General features: G+C 45.0%; 1 protein-coding gene across 1 annotated transcript; it reads right to left on the reverse strand.

Moving 5' to 3' along the window:
- Window positions 1-1054: 1054 nt before the first annotated feature.
- On the reverse strand, window positions 1055-14009 carry LOC311194197 (lysosomal amino acid transporter 1 homolog; the record flags this gene model as incomplete). Its single annotated transcript, XM_084267224.1, has 7 exons — window positions 1055-1204; window positions 6711-6896; window positions 8353-8448; window positions 9365-9489; window positions 11197-11287; window positions 12413-12542; window positions 13828-14009. The coding sequence occupies 7 exons, from the start codon at window positions 14007-14009 to the stop codon at window positions 1103-1105; spliced, it is 912 nt and encodes a 303-aa protein (XP_084123350.1). The 3' UTR covers window positions 1055-1102.
- Between the last annotated feature and the right edge of the window lie 1054 nt (window positions 14010-15063).

Raw genomic sequence — 15063 nt, forward strand, 5'->3', positions numbered from 1 at the left:
AAGAAGTTTACTCCTTGAGGTAATTTTATTCGCTTTCTTCGGGCACACACAGCATTGCAGAATTCCACAATCGCAAGGCTTGGTCTCCTTAGCTCCTAATTTCCCTTACCACCCCCCTATGGTACTTATCTAACCTAGAAGCTTGCCAAGAAAAGGTTGTACTAAACCTTTACACAGGGTGTATGGTAACTCGCAGGGATTCTGTTCCTTTGGACACAGGAACTGATGTATAAACCATTTAACTCCTAGGGACAAAGCATGCAGCGATGCTCTGCAGTGGGCTACACACCAGGCTCCCACCAAGACCCTGGTTCTGCATCAAATATGGACCATCTGCACCAAAGTTAATTAATTAAAGAGTGTTTAAATCTTACATACAGTGCAATTGGCCCAGCAGCCTGTAAGCACAGATAGGGTGGGAGGCTGGGGGTAACCTCAGCTGCCCAGTAACATGATTCACATCTTCATCCCACAATATCACAGAGTCAGAAGGTTGGAAAAGACCTTTAAGATCCTCAAGTCCAACCATTCCCATCCTAAGCTAAACCATGTACCCAAGTACCTCATCTACCCTTTTTTTAAACACACCCAGGGGTGGGGACTCAGCCCCCTCCCTGGGCAGCCTGTGCCACAGCCCCATAACTTTTCCCTCCCATCTGAGCTGACCCTGCCCTGGCACAGCTTGAGGCCATTGCCCCTTGTCCCATCTCCTCTCCCCTGGCTGCAGAGACCATCGCCCACCTCTCTGCACCCTCCTGGCAGGTCAGTGGAGGTGGGGATAATAAGCAGCCATCCCATCATACGCATCGTGTCATGACATCAAATAAATACTGCTACATCAGGCACTGCTGTGAGCCCATAGCACGTTTCGGGGATAAAAAGAGCTAAAATGGGGAAAGAATCAAGGAAAGAAAATTCTGGCAGTGAGTGTTAAGTGTACAATTGCCATGGCATTTGTAAGTAACAACAGTAAATAAATGATAGAATAAATAATAAGAAATAGGTAATAACTTTGGTCCCTAAGCAGCTGCCACCTTAACTGTTGGGCAAAGTCATCCAAGGGCAAAATCCAAGGAAAAGATGAGCCAAAGCCACCCCGATGCTACTCAGGCTCCTCGCTCACCAGCAACGGCTCCACTTCCAGCGCCACCAAAGCGCCTGGTCTCCCCTCGCTGCGACGGTACAGCAGGAACTGCAGAGTCACCTGTTATTTCTGGGTAAGGAAGTAATTAACTGGGGTAACAGAGGCAGCATTTGCAGCGCTCGCTTTCAATTAAACCCAAAATAAGCTGTGCAGAGTAAAAGCAGCCATCCATTTAGCCCTGGCACGGGCTCTGGATACCACAGGCCGCAGAGGGAAGCTTCAAACTCCCTGCATCCAATGCACGTACTGCAGTGTGAGTATTATCCACTTATTTAAGCCCAACTGTGGAATTGTCTACATTAGCTTATAACCTTTTCTGAATCCTGCTTAACACTCGTTTTCCATCCTTTTTTACAGCAAAAATTTTAATCCTATTTTACTTGCAACACTAGAGAGAACATACAGAGACATTCTAACTCAGAACTTCAGATCCCCTTGGTTATACAGCTCCAACCCTCAGGAAAACATCCTTTACCACCTCTTCCTCTGGCTTGCAGCAGTTTTAAGCGTGAAGGCAGAGAAGGACCTGGGGGTGCAGGCTGAATATGAACCAGCAGTGTGCCCAGGCACCCAGGAAGGCCAATGGCATCCTGGCTTGTGTCAGAAAGAGTGTGGCCAGTAGGTCTGGGGAGGGTATTGTGCCCCTGTGCTGGGCATTGGTGAGGCTGCACCTCGAGTGCTGGGTCCAGTTCTGGGCTCCTCACCATAAAAAGGACATGGAGGTCCTGGAGCGAGTCCAGAGAAGGGCAACCAGGCTGGGGAAGGGGCTGGAGGGCAAATCCTGTGAGGAGCAGCTGAGGGAGCTGGGGGTTTTCAGCCTGGAGAAGACGAGGCTGAGGGGAGACCTTATCACTGCCTACACTGACCTGACAGGAGAAGTCACACAGAGAGAATTCTATCAGGGACACTTTGGATCAGGTAAAATAACTTGCTGGGAGACAACGTTGTGAGAAGTGTGAGGCTAATGTATGCAATTACTCATAAAAATAAGGTGGGGGGGAAAGCAACAAAACCCCAACTTTCTGTGAGGCCTGGATGAACAGAAACTCTCAGCATCTTAGGGAGTGCCCCAAGAACCACCCCACCTCCCAAAGCTTTCCAGCATCCCACCTGTGAGAGCTCCAGCTCCAGATTAGACAGCATTTCCTCTGAGAGCAGGCCAGCACTCCTGCTCCAGTCCTTCTGTAGCGTTACATGGGGGAAGCTTTTTCCTCAGAGCTTCACAAATCCATTTTATACCACACACAGCTACCACTTCAGTTCCCTTTTTCTTTTTTCCAGAGGCCTTCCCACACCCACAGCCGAGCACCTCCTCGAGTCTTTAACAGTTGCTCCAGTGGAAAAAAAAAAAGATCCTGTGAATTGGGAATTAAATTTGCTTAAATGAACCTGTGGGCTCAGGACAAGTGGGGCTGTAGCACTGTGTATTATCACGCTCAGCCACCAAGCCGGGAACAGCAACGGAGCTTTTAAGGAAGAGTAAGTTATAAACACGAGTTCCTTATCAAACAGCATTTCCAGATGATGGTTTTGTAGCATATGTACTCAGCTGCTCCTATTTTTTAAATAAACACTAAACTGCCAAGACTACTTAATACAGAAACCAGCTTGCTGCTCAGGTCTGACTTTCTGGGGGAAGCTTTAAGGCCTAAGGATGCAGGCAGCCCAAAGTGGAGGAGACAGAGTAAAGAGACCAAACAGTTCTCAGAGCAGTTTCTGAGCCACTGAGCTGAAGTATCAAACTTCTTTCACTAAATTAAACAATTTAATGATAGATCTAAAAAATTAATGAGTTTTGAGAGAAAAGCAGGCATTTACAGGAGCACAGGGAAGTTTGGTGAGGCAACTCTCCTGGCTCCGTTGTCAGGTCAGGCCTAGATCCTTTGCTGAGTATAGAGTGTGATGTCTTGGAGAAGCAGATAATGGATTCCAAGTGGTTGCCCTGCAGATCACAAAAGGTGCATGAGAAGAACCTGTGCACAACAGCCTGGCTCCTGCTGGATGTCCTTTGGCTATCTAGGAACAACCTGGCCACAGGTAATGAAAGGACTCACAGGTGGAGGATGGGAACATGGTTCTCTGACAATGGGGTGATGTCAAATAAAATGAAATAAACCCCCCCTACCAACAGAAATCTGGGTAAAGGGTTTTGAACCAAACACAAGGCAGAGCTGTTTGGTTTTGGTGGGAGCAGGGGAGGAAGGGAGTGGGGTGAAAGAGTGGAGAAGGGTTATGGGAAAGGACAAAGTGTTCTGGAAAAGCTCAGGCTGGATGCAGCCTCTTCGAACTGGTGATGGCTGCTGAGAAAGGTCTATGGGCAGAACTGGTAATCAACTGATTTAGTATTTAAAAATAGCATTGCATCCCTGTGTACAGGTGAAACAGGAAATAATCCTGCACACTGAGTAAAGGCCTAGTACAGCCCAACACAGGACCGTAAACCCGGCAAACCTGAACTTCATGTCTGACCCACCAGCTGCCTCTGAGTCCATCCAAACCTGGTTCCTCAAGAAACTACAAACCCCTTACTCCACTCCTCCAACCCCTCTTTCTCTCCCCTCCTCTCCTCCAAACCCTCTTCCCCTCCTCTCCTCCAAACCCCCTTCTCCTCCTCTTCTCCAAACCCCCTTCCTCTCCTCTCCTGTGGAGCTGCAGTTGGAAGGAAACATTTCCCACACAAGCAAATCATGTCCAATTTCTAATCCAAACATGTAATGCTATGAAACTCCCCTTACAAGGCAAAGGAGGACAACTCTCACTTTACAAACAATCACAGGCTTCCGTTATTTATCAACACTAACTGGCTTATTGTACAACCAAAGAACTTTAACTGGAGACCCTGAGGAAAGAGGATGACTGTGTTATCCTGTTAAGCCAAGCTGAAACAGCTCCAGTGTAATCCTGCACTAAGTAAGGCTGGAGTTGCTGCTCCAGCTCCAATCAGGAGACCATTTGTTTCTAAAAATAGTCAGTGCCAGCCATGTCAGATGGAAGCAAGAGAATACTGCAGCAGACACAGAGTAAGTGAACTCTTCATGCTGGCTTGGACCTTGAGAAATGAGAGTTTGTTTCTGCCTAATGAAACTCCAGACACTAGCAGGAGCAAAGTCTACTACAACTAGGCAATTTCTGCAGCTACTCCTCTGAACAGAGTACTGCCTGTTACACCAGTGATCAACTATGAAACACCTCCCTTTTAGAAATCATAGAATGGCATGGGTTGGAAGGGACCCCAAGGATCACAGAGCTCCAATCCAGCTGCCACAGGCAGGGACACCAACCTCCAGGCCTGGAGCTACACAAGGTTGCCCAGGGCCCCATCCAACCTGGCCTTCAACACCCCCAGGGCACCCACCCCCTCTCTGGGCAGCCTGTTCCAGCCCCTCACCACTCTCTCTGTAAAAAACTTCCCCCTAATGCCCAGTTTAGACCTTCCTTCCTTAAGTTTTAAACCACCCCCTTGTCCTGCCAGTCTCTGCCCTCTGATTCCCCTCCTGTTTCTCTGCTCCCTTCAGGGACTGGAAGGCTGCAATGAGGTCCCCCCACAGCCTTCTCTTCTCCAGGCTGAATCAACCCAGAAATCACGACTTTTTGGTTTAATTCCTCTGTTTTCCAAAACCCAGGCGATCCTGTTCTTCCTTTTCTGGGCTAACATGACATCTCTGTTAGATTTTTTTTTTTTTTTATTTTCTTGCTTGGCAAGAGACAGTAATGAAACTCTCCTTTAAAAAGCAATGACTTCCTTACCTTCAGGGCTTCTCAAAGCAGGAGGTCTGCTTTTGTTTCCTCTTGATTACAAATACTTCATACATTTTCAGCTAACACTATATACTTGACTAGATTCCTATGAGCTCCTCAACCTGATTTGGAAGCATCTGTTTTCAATATAATTTGAACTGGAGTACTATTAGTAAGATTGGATTCAGACTCCAATCAAGGCAGGACCCAGAAATGAATGTCATGTGCACACTGGCACTGCGATCCCAGGCAGGGCTCAGGGAGGGGGGGAGGTTTGTGGCCAATATAAAAGTTCCTTTCCAGAGTACATCACAGAAATACACATGTAACATACTGTAAGGGTCATCAAGATCAAGTTCTAGGGTTTTTTTTTTTGGTAAATAAATACTGGCTGGTTTATGTTTCCAGCTGGGGGTGGAAGGAGGAGTCACTGCTTCGTTCGTGGATCAGAAGGGCCAAGAGCCCAAACCAGCCATGTGGACTAGTGACTCCATTCCCACAGTGCAGGCTGCTTTCCCACTTAAATCACCGTGGCCAGAGACACAAGAAGCACAGATGGCTTCTCTGGATGACAGTGTAATTTAACAGCCCATCCAAAGGCCAGGGTCAGCTGTCCCATCATGAGTCTAATTGGAGCGGCTTATGAAATGACTTTAATCAGAAAGACAAGACTGATGCCTGGGAATCATAACTTCTGGAAGTGTTCCAGGTAAATCTGGTAAAGAACTTCCTTTTAGTATGGAACGGATTAACACAACATGCTTCAGCATGGTCCTGAAATCACTCTTCATTTTATCCTCTCCTATGGCTTGAGTTCGTGGAGCTCAGTACCAAGACACAGAGCTAAAATTCTTACTTCGGGGGAAAAAACCCAGAAAAATCTCCTCTTTAGATTCTTTTAAGTGAAAATACAAGCTGTAGTAACAGCACAGGTGACTATAAACCTACAGAACCACCAGTTCAGCATTCACTGGGCTTTTAAAGCCAAAGCACAGTGTTACTCCAAACATTTTGCTCTTCATTTCTTGAACACAGAATGCTGCTGATGCTCAATCTAGAGAGAGCACCAACAACAACAACTAGCATACTGTGGGCATCTTGTGTACAACACCTGAATATATAAAAAAAAACCCCAAAACCAATGTTGTTTTACATTTGCTCAGGAGTTTTAAGAAAACTGGCACGCTGATCTAGATAACCATGTAGTTGTCAGCCCTTAGCTCGCCTCCACGAGCACAGCCACTCCTTTTCAGAGACACTCAATGTCCCAATGCATCTGCCTTTGCCCCAGACTGCACAGGCAGCTGCAGCACTGCTTTAAGTGCTCTTTGCCAAAACTAAGTTTGCCAAAACCTCCTCACTTGCCTCTGAATTTCATGCAATCTTGCAATAACAATTCAACCAAATTCTCAAAGCTGCAATTCTCTATTTTCATTTAAAAATGAGCAGGTTTGAGGGGGTGTTTGGGAATTTTTTATCTAGTTTTCTCATTTATCAGACAGCAAAAAGCTTTAGTCTGATAAAAAAAATTTATCAGACAAAGAAAAAAAGCAGCACAACGTGACACCCCCCAACTTTTAGAAGGCTGCATATTGCTTACAAGGTATAAATTAACCTGTGCAATGCAGCTTTAACGGAGACATTTTCTATAAACCTGTTATTCTTATCAAGAAATACTGTAAAAAGGATATAATGTTCAGAAAGAAGGTATTTGTGATCAGACTAGAATTATAGAGAAAGCTTTGGATGAAAATCATCCACTTCATTTCTGACTTAGTTATTAACAAGCCTCCCCTGAGAAACTCTACCTGTAACAGGAAAAGGATACAAAAATGTCTAGAAACAGAACTCCAAAGCTGCCAATGAGCCATGGAAGATGGTGCAAGAAGTAGAGGCCCTGGACGGATTTGGCAGCTGGCATCTTGAGAACAAGGCTCAGTCCATATGTACAGTTTCCCATCATGGCCAAGGCAAATAGCAGGTACGAGGTGCCTTCCGTCGACCTTCTTCGGAACTAAACACAAAGATGTTGACACAGACACAAAGAAACGTTAAAACATGGATTGCAGTAGGGTGTCATAGGTCATTTCAGCATTCTGTGCTGTAAAACACCCAAAGACTTCCCATCATTCTTGTCCATCTCCTCCTGGACTCCCTGAGCTTTGTATTTTTAGCACAAATCACCAAAAAACTACAGAAATCTCCCCAGCTCTTCGAAGCAGCTCTGGTTAATGTCAGTTTTATTTAAGTGCAAAGCAGCAAGGATGATCTGCTTCAAAGTGATACCTTGTTCTTATGGATTCTTAAAGCCCTGGTCAGACACCACCTGGAGTGTTGTGTCCAGTTCTGGGCTCCCTGAGATAAACAGACAGGGATCTCCTGGAGAGAGTCCAGAGGAGGCTACGGAAATGATTAGGGGCCTGGAGCATCTCCCCTACCAGGAAAGGCTGAGTGAGCTGGGGCTGTTCAGCCTGGAGAGAAGAAGCCTGAGAGGGGATCTAATCAATGGTTATCAATAGCTGAAGGGTGGGACACGGGGACATGGGCAGCCTCTTCTCAGTGTCTGTGGGGACAGGACAAGGGGCGATGGCCTCAAGTTGGAGCACAGGGAGTTCCCCACCAATCTGGGGAAGAACTTCTTCCCAGTGAGGGTGAGGGACCCCTGGGACAGGCTGCCCAGGGGGTGTGGAGTCTCGTTCTCTGGAGAGATTCCAGCCCTGTCTCGATGCCGACCTGTGTGACCTGTCCTAGGGACCCTGCTTTGGCAGGGGGTTGGACCTGATGAGCTCTGGAGGTCCCTTCCAACCCCTACAACTCTGTGAGTCTGTGATTATCTGTCACTCCACCAGTCTTTATGAAAGTAGGTGGTATCCCAGCTGTGAAGGAAAAGGTAGAGGGGAAATATAAACAGGCTTGGAAATTGATCAATTAAAATGCACATATATAATTGATAATGTAAAACCTTCAGGTCTTTTGTTGTGGTTTTGGGTTTGTTTGGGGTTTTTTTAATATATCAGTAGTGAAGTGGCTGTGGGGGCAGGAGAAGTCGGTAATGGCAGCTTTGTGAAGAGGGGCTAAAATTCTAAACTAATTTTCCTCTACCTTCTGATCCCACAGTTGGCTACCTAAGGTAGAATAGTTTGAAGAAAAAGAAGGGGAGATACCGCTTGTTCATGACAACAAATCACACAAAGCAGGCTCCTGCTCCTATCTGATAAATCCAACTGTAAACTCCTCCTCTTCCTCAGTCAATCAATCCTCTTCCATCAATTAAAGATTTCAAATTTCCTTAAAATTCTCCCCATCTTCCTCAAAATGGGGAAAAAGCCCCTTTGTTTTTTCTTTACCATTTTAGTCACAAAAGCAAAGTCAGGTTTCAAGCTCAGGAGGGCTCCCTGTTAGGGAGAATCCGACATCTAAAGCAACAGAGAGAACTGGGTACAACTTCACTTCTCCAAAAACCTACTTACATTTTTATACAGCTGAGGAAATCTACTTCCCAAGTAAAACACACAGGATATATAGCCACAAACGAAGCCTGACATTTCAACCAGATCAAGAGAGGTCTGAAAAAGAAAGGTAGAGGTATTTTGGCAAGAATGTTTTCAGGCATTTCAGAGGATTATATTCAGAGTCCAGTGGATGATTTTCTGGACAGAACTCCTTTCAAAGCAGCTCAGTGCTGTCTCTAAATGACCAAAGAGGGGTAGAAAGGTTCTAAATTGTTATCTCACAACAATGCACACTGCTGCGTCACAGCCACGACCGAGATCAGACCTGGTGCCAGGCTTTAGGATATGACACTAATATCAATCCAGTCCTCCTGCTAAAAAAGTCTGGGCACAATAATTCAACCCAAAACCATGAACTGTATCTAGGGCCACTAAAAAATAAATGAATCATCCTGTCTGGAGAAAGCAAAATACTCATTTTTCCCAGTTTAAGAGTTGTTAGTTTTCTCACTCCGGCTGTGTTTTGAAAATAAGCTGCTTCCCTGCTGGGCAATGTTGCTGGATTACAATGATTTTACTGGCATTAGTATGAAGGCCATCAAAATTGCTAGAATAGCCTGTGAACTTTCCTGCTGCAATGACAGCAGCAGCAGGTCCAATTGTAATTTTCCACTGGTATCGATCTGGCTGGGGACTGTGGTCTCTACACAGGCACCTGCAGCATTCAACACAAGGAGAAACACAACACGTACACGTGTGATTCGGCAGAGCAGCACATCCTAATGACCCATGGGACAGAAGAAGCCCAAAACACAGGCAGCTTCTAAGAGAAGCAATTTTACAAGTTCTTTATTTTGGGATGTATGGTCTACAGTCAAAACCATCCCCGTAGTGCTGCATTTATGGTTTCCAGATCATTGTTAAAACGTCATCCGGGTTTCTTTAAAGTTCAGGGGACTCAACCTTTTCAAGGCACTTTCAGGTGGGTTATTTATGATTTTTTTAGGAATGGGAGCAGATAAAAACTTACATTACTCCTTTCCATTACTGTACTCCGGTCGTGGCTTCTTACTAACAGCTGGCAGAGTAAAATAACACACAGGGCTACACACACCATGATCCAGGCTATACAGACATTCTTCAGGCTTGTGCTGCCTAGAATGACACACAGACAAATGAGCTGGAAAATAACATTGGCTGAGGATTTAAGGCAACTTTTCACTTGCAATGTAAGTATGTGAATTGAAAGGTAAAATTTCATATATTGTTTTCTATGGTAGTTCACCTTTCTTCTGGGCGCTGTGCCCACCCTTGCTCACTATTATAGTTGTGCTCTGTCCTTGTGCAACAACAGAGGGGAGCAGTGCAGGAACAGGAGGGACCCCTCAGATGTGCACTGCTATCAAGAGGGAAAGTTTCCATGCTCAGTTCATCCCTTACATTAGCTCCTAACAGTTTACTATGAAATAACAGCTGGCAAGCAGAAAACTGAGAAGTAGAATAGAATGTAAGAGTTTCTTTCAACACATCTTGATTAAAAATTGCAAAAGCAAGGAGATCTGAAATCTAAATTAACAAAAGTATCTTCAAGATCAATGTAAGTGCAATCAAAGCACTGCACTGAACTGGTGTCTCTGTCCTGGTGAGCGAGGTACCGAGCCTTACAGAGACGCCACACCCAGAGACACAGGCTCCATCCAGCAAGTCTCCACAGACACCTACAAGACAATCTGGAGACTGCAGACAAGCCTACAGACACCCAGAGCTACGCTATCTCCTGTGGCTGGTCAAGCCCTGCAGCCACTATCAGCAGTGGAACAAAGTGCTGTGCAGCATTCCAGAGCCTGGCCTGAAGACCTGTGCACACCCCAAATAACACAGACCTAGTAGTGCTGAGCAACTTGCCTGGAGTGGGGTGGCTGCTCCGGAACTGGGTGCTGGAAAGCCCTCTCTCACAGCTCTAATCACAGCAGCATCCCTCCCTCCCTCCTCAGCCACACAAACCAGTGAGCTGAAACAGGCTGGAGCAGACAAAAGCCCCCGTTTGTTTTCAAGGGTAGGCAGCAGGAAGGAAATATCTTCAGCACCAACCTATCTCCAGGTTTATCACGGGTTCCATACTGAATGAATCTGCTTTATCCCTCTTTAGTCTGCTGGGCAGGCATCTGGTTCACTTCAGCTCTTTGTTACCTCTGGATTTTCTTTTGATACTTTTTTTTTTTCTCCTTTTTAAAGATTGATGAGTTAATGTTTTTGATTTGATACAACATGAACAGAGCTTTCTGTCTTCCACTGCAGTCAAAACAGCAGCCCTTTGGTAGGCTGAATACTACAACCCCTGCCAGGGTTTTATGAAGCCCCCCTTAATTCCCCTTGAATATGCTTTTTAACCATACATATTGCAAGAGAACATAGGAAGATGTCGAGATATTTTATGCTATAAGCAAATAAAGTCCGTTTTCAATCATCATGGAGGGAACTAAATGAACCACACAAAGATAATGTGTGTTTCCAACTTAAACATGTATTTAGATAGCTCTAAGGAGATAGTAAAACCATGGTGTAAGTTAAAATATGTAACGAGACTCCATGAAGCTACTGTGTTTTGTATGTCTCTATAAACTAAAAGTGTTACATGGAAAATATGTATAGATATGTGGGTAAAAAAATGAGAGAAAGGCAGAGAAGAGAAAAGGAAGGATTGTCACAAGAGCCTGGAGAAACTGGAAGCAATAAACCTAACAACTTCAACCAGAATCTGCACGCTCTTTTTTGATCCCTCTGAAAAACAAAATAACTTAAAAGCTGTAGAAAATATCAAAGTAAAAAGGGGAAAATGTTTTAATTGATGAAAAACCTCACATTTTGTCATCTTCTGATTCTTGAGCTTATAGTAGATGAACTGTGAAATCATAATTATGTCCATGTTAACGTAGAAAATGGCAGTGACCATCTGAAAGAGAAGAGAGATTTGCTTGTTCAGCATCCAGCAGCTGGGAATACCTCAACAGCAGGGAAGTAATGCTTCATAATGGTAATGTGAGTGACAAATATCATCTCCAGCTTGTGAAGACTTCTGCAGGTGGTTGACACAAACCTCGTGCTTTTTTCATTTAGAGTCAGAAGTAAAAACCTCAGACAAGAAAGTTTCAGACACAACTGCTGAAAAGGACTGTTCTTTCAGGGGAACCCTCCCCTTAATGAAGAGGATGTGTTTTCAAATCAGCCATTAACAGATTTTTCTTCAAAAGACCAACAAAAACCCCAAGAAGAAATTTAAAGAGCAGCTGCCCCCAAACACCTCCATCTATCACAAGCTAAAAACACAACTTCCAGCCCCTTCCAGCTCTCCAAGATTAATTCGAAGCTGCAGCTCAAATGAAAATTCCCCACTACATCCATCACTAACACCCAGTAAGTCTCTCTGACTGTTAATTACAAGTGTTAGAACACGTAACAGCATCGATGTAAATATCTGGAAAAGTAGAAGGACATTGGGGTCCTAGAGTGAGTCCAGAGAAGGGCAACCAGACTGGGGAAGGGGCTGGAGGGCAAATCCTCTGAGGAGCAGCTGAGGGAGCTGGGGGTGTTCAGCCTGGAGAAGAGGAAGCTGAGGGGAGACCTTCTCCCCACCTCCACTGACCTGACAGGAGGGTGCAGAGAGGTGGGTGATAGTCTCTTCAGCCAGGGGACAGGAGATGGGACAAGGGGAAATGGGCTCAAGCTGTGCCAGGGCAGGGTCAGCTCAGATGGGAGGGAAAAGTTCTTCCCTGGCAGAATTGTGGGGCTATGGAACAGGCTGCCCAGGGAGGGGGCACCCCCGGGTGTGTTTAACAGAGGGGAGATGAGGTGCTCAGGGATATGGTTTAGCACAGGACAGGAATGGTTGGACTCAATGATCTTAAAGGGCTTTTCCAACCTTGTGACTCTGTGAAATCCCAAGTTTTTTACAGTGAACAGAATATAAAGCTATTTTCTTTCCCAGTATGTGCTTTGCAGTGAAACATGAGGTTATCCTAGAGTTTAAAGAGACAGTTTGAAAAGCATAAAGCAAAATGTAGGGATTCTGACAGGTTACCTGAATTGGCAGCTGGTTTGTTAAATAGCAGCCTATGAAATTTGTAACATCTCCAGCTATCCAGCACAGCAGAAAGCCCAGTGACAGCGCTTGATCCACTCTTCCATTCTGACAGGCAACGTGAATTTGACTGGCACAAATTGCAGAAGTAATTGTGAAACAGTGTAAGCAAAAGCTGTTTAACAAGCTCAGAAGTACATTGTTCAAGAACTTGAATAAAGAAAGGTTAAAGCTATCACAGGGAACGCTCTGCTTAGCTTTTGAAGAAGAGTTCAGTACTGCTACAGCTCACCCTGTCTTGCTCTAATGTAAAAGACTCAAATCACAACCTCCTTACTGCTTCCATGTGGTCATTTTTGGGGCCTGCACTGAAATGCCATTTCCCAGACACCAGAACTATGCTGTAAGCATTTTATATTCACCTGCTGTAAGTACCAGCCTTGAAAATACTGAACTAAGAACAACACTGCCCTTCAACATGGAAGGGCCAAGAGGGAAGGAAGCTTCTAAAAGAGCTGATATGCTCTTACAACTACTTAATTAACTGATACAACTACACTTGTGCCTCTGAACTGGAGATGTGTTACTCAGATTTGCACTGGGGACCACCGAGCAATCCCAAACCTGAGCCCAACAAGACATATCTTGATGAATTCCACGCTCACCAACATGACAGCTTGAATGTAAAACCCCCTTTCAACTCACATTTCTCAAGCTCCACAGCTTACCAAGAGCAGTTTTGTTTTGCTTGGTTTCCACAGCCCTTTTCCTAGCTCAGTAAGTTATACCCTCCTTACAGGGACAGACTTTGAAGTCGATTCCACTTTGTTTCAGGCATTTTCACCTGCTGGGAGTGTTTCTACTTTTCCTTCCTCATCTCCTACCAACGTGTCTGAAACCTGAACCCTGTGCCAGCGACCAAAGGGGAAGTGATTTAGCACTACCCAAGTGCTAACTCATGTGCCACTTTCTGACCTCTCCTCAATCCAAATTTCCCTGGCAGGAGCCAGCAGGACAGTACTGGTAGGTGACATAGCATGTGGTTTAAATAAACACCAAGCCAGCCTCTGCAGCAAGCGTGCCTGAGCGTGCACACACATCTCAGGGCAGAGGAGATAAGAGAGAAGAGGTGATTTATTCTCATTTGCTCTAAGTGGCAGAGATTAGTGTCAAGGCAGTACAACAGAACAGTACATCAAGCTCATTTGTCAACCACCAAATATTGTTGCAAACACGAACAACATGCTTCTCTGGCATATTATATCTGTATTATGCAGATAGAGAAACATATCCAAGATAAAATAAAATTTAAAAAGAGGGAAAGAAAAAAAAAAAAAGAGGCAGCTTTTGCAAAAGGGCTCCAGGCAAGATTACTCATGTTGGAATCTGAGGACTGCTTAAGACTTTAAACTTACGGTAGTGCAGCAAACAGAAAGCAGACAATGGAAATCAGCCCTGTGACAACGCTCCAGTACTCCCACGCATTCTCCACACATTCTTCCAGGAGATGCCAAATCCATGGTGTTCCATTTATGCACAATCTCCTATTCTCTATTGGGGAGATATTGAAAGCATGTGTATACAGCTGAGAAGCCATCGTTCCTGGACCGAGATTCAATTTCAGAAGTTTATTTCTGCCTCCTTTCTTTACCCCATGCAAATCCACAAATCCTTTTACCAGTGCTGAATATCCTCTGTGAAAAGCCCTCTGCATCCAGACGGATGCTTGATATCCCAGTTCTTTCCAATCACATAAAGGAACCTGCCAAATTCAAGGAAACAAACACAGCCAGTGTGAATAAGACATTAAGCACACAATGCTTGCTTAGATTTACTGCTTACAGGAGAGAAGTTAGACTTCCAAGAAAGAAAAACACTGATTAGCTCTTGACAAACATGCAAGGCTCCACATTTATATCACAGTAGCATTTTAAACTAGGGGTGTATTAGGCAGAGACTGCAGCTACACTGAGGTGCCAGCAATCTGCTGCAGGGTAAAGCAAACCAATCCATTTATAAGACCAGAACTCTGATCTTTACATCCAACGTTACAGAATCATAGAATGGCATGGGTTGGAAGGGACCCCAAGGATCACAGAGCTCCAACACCCTGCCACAGGCAGGGACACCAACCTCCAGGCTTGGATCTACACAAGGTTGCCCAGGGCCCCATCGAACCTGGCCTTGAACACCCCCAGGGATGGGGCACCCACCCCCTCTCTGGGCAGCCCGTTCCATCCCCTCACCACTCTCTCTGGAAAGAACTTCCCCCTAAGATCTAATTTAAACCTTTTCTCCTTTAGATTTAATCCATCCCCCTTGTCCTGCCATTACCTACCCTTTTAAAAAGTTATGCCAATGAAGTAACAGCCCTTTCTTTAAGGCTCCTAGCCCTGACTGAACACTCAGATTTATGAAACACAGCATTGCTTTCTATGCCACTGATTTCAGGATCAAGTTATGAAAAAGGAGTCACTTAGGATTTAGATTCTGGAAGAGCTCTAAGGTCTACTCCATCTAGACAGACCATCAGACGATCTAGAGGTTCAACATAGTGTCAGACAGTTTGTGTTCAATACTCCAGAGTAAAGACAAAAAGTGTAAGAAACTTGCAGAAGGCAACTGTAAGGCATTCCTGCCCCAAAAATCCC

Source organism: Gallinula chloropus, assembly GCF_964237585.1.
Source record: "Gallinula chloropus genome assembly, chromosome: 8".
NCBI classification, from domain to species: domain Eukaryota; kingdom Metazoa; phylum Chordata; class Aves; order Gruiformes; family Rallidae; genus Gallinula; species Gallinula chloropus.